Source organism: Limulus polyphemus, unplaced genomic scaffold (genome assembly GCF_000517525.1).
Source record: "Limulus polyphemus unplaced genomic scaffold, Limulus_polyphemus-2.1.2 Scaffold1109, whole genome shotgun sequence".
NCBI lineage: Eukaryota > Metazoa > Arthropoda > Merostomata > Xiphosura > Limulidae > Limulus > Limulus polyphemus.
Genome location: NW_013666719.1, coordinates 97977 through 105937, shown reverse-complemented (window position 1 = coordinate 105937; position 7961 = coordinate 97977). Strand labels below are relative to the sequence as shown.

General features: G+C 34.4%; 1 protein-coding gene across 3 annotated transcripts in view; it reads left to right on the top strand.

The window, feature by feature from the left end:
* The window catches only part of LOC106462172 (mitogen-activated protein kinase kinase kinase 20-like), a 194229-nt gene that overhangs the window by 143902 nt on the left and 42366 nt on the right, over positions 1-7961 (top strand). For all 3 annotated transcript variants that reach the window (XM_022389353.1, XM_013922070.2, XM_022389354.1), the window contains exon 13: positions 2248-2292. In XM_022389353.1, coding sequence (XP_022245061.1) covers positions 2248-2292 — 45 coding nt within the window. The remainder of the gene's footprint in view (positions 1-2247; positions 2293-7961) is intronic.

Below are 7961 nucleotides of genomic sequence, written 5' to 3'. Positions count from 1 at the left end.
AATTATGTTTGAAATTATGAACATTGCTCAACATCATGAAAATTAAACCTTATTTTCAATAAGCAATCCTGAAAAATATTTGGGGGTGCTTAACTTTTTTCCAGGTGTATATAATCCTGCAAATTCAGAAAAGATAGTTTTTATAACAAACTTTAAGTACATCATTTAAAAAAAAAGTTGGTCAAAGTTTCTTGTTTGCTATTTGTGTTTGCATGTTACATTGTAGAGTGTATTTGAAAAGCTTGAGCACCCTGTAAAATAACAAGCTTTAATTTGTATATTAGATATATATGCTTTATTTGTTGTAGTTAATGTGTAAAATCTTGAGCACTTACTGAAATACATAGCTTAAATTTATATATTAAGTATACCTGCTTGCAATTTATTACATCGTAGCCCTCTGGATACAAGTAAGGCACAAACTTTTTTACAGTTACATTTAAAATTTAGTTAAACTACCTTCTTATCAATGTATTCATCACACTTGGCATCAAAAAATAGTTAACAAATCAAATTTTAATATTGTTTATAAATGTTACTTTACATATTTAAATGAATTCTCAATCTTCACTTTTTTATATCACAAAACACTTGTTTGCTCTATATTACCCAGTTTAGATATGTTTTCATCACTGTTTGAGATTCTGAGTTTTAATGCAAATTACAGACTTATAGTATAGATATTGCGAAGACATAATATAATTTTCGAGCCTCCAGTGATCTTGATTTACAGAAATATAAACCAGAAAGTCAAACCCATATGCCATGCCCTCCTATCGCATACTGCCTTTCAAAAATGTCCTTAATTCTCTCTGACATTTGCTGTTATTTATAACCAGTAAAAACAGAAATTTTTAATTTTGCAGAATTATGTAAATGGCTAGCTCATTCTCACAGTAGCTTTTAAATTATTTGGTCTATAGGTTCAAAGTTGCTATCAATCAGTTCACTTCAGTCAAGTAAGGGAAATATGTTACTGCACTTATTAGCTTAATTTGAAAGCCAGTTAAATTATAATAGTGTTATGCTCAACCATTTAAAACAATGACAGACAATACTTGTGTTGCTCTAATAACTGGTTTATTAGCCACATGTACAAAATATTTCACTTTCCCAAATAATACCAGACTCAGGCCTAACTATGCAGTTTTTAGCCTACACATTTATGTTGTTTCTCTAATACTGAACTCTTGATTGAATCACTGAAGAGACTACAAGACTCCCAGAAACTTCACTTACTGTGCTGTATATTTAACTTTTAATCCAAACTGAATCCAAAGCCCAAAACTGAAAACAGATTACCTAAGATTTCATCAAATGAAGCTAACTCGTACATTTTACATCAGATTTTTACCAAATGACACTGAATACATACAGGGCCCTCTCTCCAAGATTATTTACTAGACAGATGATTGTAATACACAATTTTTCAACAAAGAACAATATAATTCAGATGTATGTAAAATAAAGATTATTTTAATTGTTCACTGCAACATTTATATGACATTGTAATTCTTTTGTGTCCCTAAATGAACAAGATAAATAAAAAATTGGAATTTTATAAACCTACAAATAGGGAATCATAAAACAGTAAGGAAACAAGGCTGGAGATACTGTAGACATTAGTTACTGAAACTACAAACCCCTATTTTGGCTCAATGCTGTTACCTAGAATTACATTTGGTGGAATCAAAATAGGTGATACAATATGATTTATGTATCTTTGCAAAATTTATATAAACATTATAAGTCTTTTGTACAGAAAAAATCAGAATTTCTAATAAATTTTGCTAAAAATTAATTATTCAATAATGTTGCCTTCATTTCTTTTATCAAAAACATTACATGCAAAGTAACATAACAAATTAACAATAACAGGATAGATAAACAGATATTAACTTTTTTTATTTTACTTCTCTTGCCAGCTGCCATTTAGTTGATCAAACCTGAGAATTTGAAAAAGCACTGTAAAGTGTGAAGTACTTAAATAAGACAATGTTAGTAATATAGAAAATAAATAATAGACAAGCATCAATATCTAGATACACCTCGTATTGACTACTATGATGAGGTACACACCCCTAATATCTGTTCACAAGTTTCAAAAGAGAATGAAAGTATACTTTTGCAATTTAATTAAAATGAGATGTTTAACTGTAGTAATTTAGTAAATGTTCAGATATAACATTTGAGCTTTTTTTTTGTCTCCTTTATAATGTGCTTTGAAAATTTTCATTTCACCTGCAGAGACTGTATGATCATGATGTCCACTCCTGGTCAGAAAATGATGTGGTAAGTAAATTATTTATAATACACAATTCTTTACATATTTATTTGTATGTTAAAATTTGTTACATTCAGTGGAGTAAGTGGGTCTCAATACAGTTGAATTATTTTATACTGATAAATGATATGTGTAAAGTTTAAAACTGTAAAAAATGTTTAATAAAATTAGGAAGTACGAATGGGTGGAATAACATTACAACACTTGGTGACTTTTGATATGGCGCAACCTCTTAAGTGAGTGTGGCATTCATTCCACCCATTCCTACTTCATGTGCTTTTTGTAACTTGGTAATTGTTCAAACTAAATTAAAGGTGTATATAGCTAAATTTCGCTGTTATAAACTTTGTTTCAGCAACCAAGTACAGATACATCTATGTAATCAAATTATTTGACCCTAATGAAATGCACGACATCATTAGAGGGGGGGGGTTGATATCGAAAGTGAGACCTGAAGCTCCAGTAGTCATACTTTGCTTATGGAACACATTATGGCTATGTGACTGGTAAGGGGTAGGCCAAAAGAATAGTATCAAACTACTGATTTTTTTAATTTTTAAATTTGTTCAGTATTTAGCTATTGATAAAACTCAATTCAAGTCTATAACACGATCAAAGTCCAAAGTAAAACGCAAAGTAAGAATGGACAGAACGATGGCCACACCCACTTTGAGGTTGCACTGTGTCAAAAACCACCAAGTGTTTTAATGTTATCCTGCCTATCCCTACTTTGTTTCCTTACTTTCTCGTGCTCCCATTCTTGCTCTCTAATTTGTTTTTTTCTTTAATTTTTTACACTTGTTTCTTAGCTTTTTTTGGTATTAAGTCTAGATAGTGACTGGGCTCTAGGCCTTTCTTTCTTGTAGCCTTTCTTAGTGCTGAGTCTTGAGAGCAACTGGGCTCTAAACCTATCCTTCTTGTAGCTTTTCTTAGAGCTACCTTTGAACATTTCCTAGTTTTGCTAATATCTTTGCTATCGTTGTTTCTTCCATCTAACCAGAGTGGCAACCTCTTCTTTGGCTGGATTAATGTTTTGAAATTTGCTGTTTTTTATGGTCTTTTTTTAATGTAATTTAAAAAAATAAACAAAATAACTAAGGTCTGCAAAGTGTGTGTGTGTATAAAACATTATGTCAAATTTTAATAAAAAATTAAATGCTGTTGTGGTTTTGTAGTCTATAAAAGATTATTCTTTATTCACCATCATGCAGATTTGAAGGATTCAGTGACTTTTGTTATGTTCATGTATTAACAACTTGTCATGGCTTGGTGATTAGGGTGCTTGATTCTCAATCTGCAGACCATGGGAATGAAATCCATCACTGAAAATGCTCTTCCTTACAGCCATGAGGCATTATAATGTGACAGTCAACCCCACTATTCATTAGTAAAAGAGTAGCCCAAAAGTTGGTTGTGGGTGGTGTTGACTCCTTCCCTCTAGCTTGTCACTTCATAATTAAGGACTGGTAGCTCAGATAGCTCTCCAGTTACTTTTCATTGCTTTCAACAAAAACCAATAAATGTTTTGCATGTATATGTTATTTCACAAACTATAAACTTGTTGTTCTTTATGTAAGTTTACTATTTCTTCAAGTTCTAATTTTCTCAGTCAAACATTTTATGATTTAACAGTGTCATATTATCTTAACTAGAAATTTTGTATTTTCAATTTTAATGAAAATATATGTCATTTGAGTATTGGTTTATTTGTAAACCATTTTATTTGTATAGCATTTAAATTATAAGTTTTTAACAAGGGGTATTAGAAGAATGTTATCTGTACATTAGGTAATCAAAATACTTTTCAACTAATTCATTTATATAAGTTTCTTATTGCAAATGTAACACATAAAGATAATATTATTGTTGAATGTGGTACTAGAACATTAAAGAAATTGCTCAAAGCTACTAGATCACTAAATCAACAAGCTAGTAGATTGACATAAATTAGACTGCTTAAATAGTGTAGTTATGATTATGTACAATATGTATATTCATGAATATTACTTCATTATTATGTTGTAAGTAGATTAATTTTGTTAATTGTTAGATTGGTTCAAAGAAATCGTTGCACTTTATAGAATAACCACATTTCCTTAACCAGGCATATTAATTACAGTTGATAATTTACAATTTCAGGGGCACTAAAAGCAAAAAATCCTAGAATTATTGTTAAAATATTATTCCTTTTTTGTTTTGTTTTCTGATTGATTTGCTATAATTATTAAATTTCTGCATATGTATATTACCATATGCAAGAAGTATTGAAATATGAAGCCCTTAATGTGGCATCAATATATGCTGGAAGTGGATATAGCTTTTATTTAGGCAAACAGCATTGCCTTTGATCGATTTACTAAAATACCTAAAGAATAATAATTCCAAAACACACTTACCTCTGCTGCCACTTATAGCTATTACTTGACCACCAGGGTTTCAATCTTTGCCCATCTAAGCATTGGTCTGATTTTTCCTCGCTTGCTCCAATCTTTTTTTACCCCCTCCAATTGCCCTTGGCAATATACTCTCCACCTACATCAGTGTGCCATCTATCCTGGTACTGTATATCTAAGAACCTCATTCAGATAATTTTATCACTTTTTTCTCTACAAAGCATTTAAAAATGGATTTCTCTACACAAGTGCTGTGATAATTAACATACTTGGTTGAGGCATTGGAATCACAAATTGCCCGTTTGCTTTTTTCCTCGTTGTTGTTGGCCTCTAGACTTTCTTTGGCTCTTGCTGGAAGTCATGACACGACGACTGCTCATTGTGTGTCCCAACCCCGGCTTCTGTTCCTCCACCTGTTAGTATTCCATCCTTAATTTTAAGGCTCCTCAGCTCGGGCAGACCATTGACAATGCTGTCGGTGACTACCCTATGTGGGTGGGGTCTGTGGGAGTGAGGTTACAACAATTAATGGGTACTTCAGGTTCTGTGTTGGGGTCCATTATTCTCCCAACCTGTGGTATTTAAACCTCAACAGATCCGTGGGGTGTGGATCTTCATTCCAAGGCTATCAGAGAGATATTGATCAAGGGGGTGGTAGAGAGTGTTGATCCCATTCTTCTGGGAGTTTATTCCCATTTATTTGTTGTGCCCAAGAAGATGGGAGATTGGCAGCCAATCATTGATCTTTCTTGTCTCAACCAATTCTTAGCTTCTTCCAGGTTCACAATGTAGTCCTTTCTCAACCTATGTTGGCATTCTTCACGTGGTCTGTAGATGACCAAGTTTGATGTTGCTGATGCATATCTCCACATTCTCATAGTGAAGTCATCCTGCTACTATCTATGTTTCGTGCACAGGGGTCAGGTTCTACAGTTCAGGGCTCTACTCCTTGGCCTAGAATCTGCACCATGTGTCTTCTGCCGAGTCGTACAAGTTGTTTTTGTCACCTTCATACTTTGGGCCTGTGCACACTCCATTATCTGGATGACTGGTTACTTCTGGCACCATTTCGTCAATTGGCAGAACAACACACCTAGATTCTCCTTTCAGAAGCCACCAAGGCTGGCTTTCTTATCAGAGCCAAGAAATCCATTCTCTTGCTGACTTAATATATTGTTCATCTGGGTGTCCTTTTCAACATGTTTTAATCCGAGTTCAGCCAACTCTCATTCGGCTCCAGCCTATAAAACAGTCAGTCAGGCTCTTACTCACGTGGATGGTTCTATCTTTTTTGAAGATGTGGACATCCTTCGATTCTCTGATTCCTTCGGGACGAGCACATATGTGGTCCCTTTAATGGTCACTGCGTGAACAATGGATCATGAATTCCAATCCACTGGGTCATCCAGTCTACTTAATCAGGAACAACAGCTTAGTTCTCGATTGGTGGTTCTATCAGATCAACACCACCATCAGTGTGCCTATACCACCCCCTCATCCCAAGTTTCATCTCTTCACAGATGTCTCACTTCAGGGATGGGGTGCATATATTGAAGGTCAGGAATTCCAGGGCCTATGGAATGAAGACGAATCTTCCTTCCAGATCAATAATTTAGAACTTCTTGCTGTCCAGCAGGCAGTGGTTCAAGGTATAGATCTATGTCAGGGGAAAATCATCATGATTCCTTCTATCAATTCCATAGTGGTCTCTTACATTCCCGTCGTGGGAGGACACATTCTCGGGACTGTTATTTTCAAACTTTGGATATTCTCTACTTGGCTAACTCCCATCATATCAGCCTCCTGGCTTGCTATGTTCCAGCGGTGATGAATTTAATAGCAGAACACCTGTCTTGGCCATTTTGGTCTTCCTCTGGCTCTGGCGATAGATGCATTAAGTCAAGATTAGATGGGATTGCACCTATATGCCTTTAATCAAATTCGTCTGTTACCAAGAGTTCTAGCTATGATTCAATCCTCTACTTGAGAGCTATTGGTAGCCCCAGATTGGCTGGCCCAACCATTGTTTCCTCTTCTACAGTATCTTCAAGAGGGTTCACCTCTGCCTCTTCATCTTTGGCTATTTCTGTTGAGACAACTTTGATCCAGCATTCTACACCCAAACTTTTCCAAGCTCAAACTTCATGTATGGAAATTATGTGGTCCTTTGCATGGCATTGGGGTTTTGACTTCTAAAGTTGCCTTGTGTGTATCTCAATTTATCCATAGACCCACAGTGCCCATTTATCAGTGGAAATGGCACACTTATAACCAATGGTGTCTCACGACGAAATTGAACCCACTTCACACAGAAGTGCCCATTATATCTCATTTTTTGACCTGGTGTTTTGACTCGGGTTTGGCTTCATCTACTGTCACTTTATATAAGGCAGCTTTATTGACTGCTTTTGGTTATTTCTCAACGTTGAAAGTTTTTGAATCCACAGTGCTATCTGGCCATCTCCAATCATTTGGAGTCCTTCATCCCAAACGGCGTTTTGAATTACCCAACTGGGATGTTTGGGTGGTATTACATGCTTTGTCTCAACATCCATTCATGCCTTTAGCCTAATATACCATGTATACCTTTTTCATTAACCCGATGACTACCGGTACTAACCTCCTTAGTAGGCAATGCAAGTGTGCACTTGTGAATTGAAAAAATGATAGAGAATTATCTTTTAATGGATTTCTGATTTTATTTTTATAAATAATAGCATAACATTCAATTATTTGTACAAAATTGTATTCTTTAATGAAGTTTAAAGAGGAATTTAATGAAGAAATTCCTAAAATACGTTTTAGACTGTAAATAAGCTCCCTCTAAGAAGAAATGTTTTTTTCAAAAAATTTTTAAGATATTTCCTTTCACCTCAGCACTGGTTCTGCCATCTATGATTGGTATCTAAACTTTCTTCTAGTCTGTTTTCTTTATAAAACTGTGTATGGGCGTGTTAATCCTCAGTTGTAAAACTTTTAGCCAATCCTAGTCGAAAGTGTCAATTTCAGTACCAATTATTCCAATTGCTGTATCTTTCATTTGACAAATCATAGGATGATAAGGAAAGCACATGATGAAACGTTGTTCTCTGGATTTTAAAATACGAATATGGGTGGTGCTTATTATAGTAACTGCCATTTTATGTAGAGGTAGTATTTAGTATTAGCCAATAGGGCTTTTCTATAAGCGTTAGAAAAGTTGCTTTTGGAAAAAACTGCATGGGATATACATGACTTTTATTATTTTTATATAGTAGCTTAAGTCATGCTGCATGGTATACCTG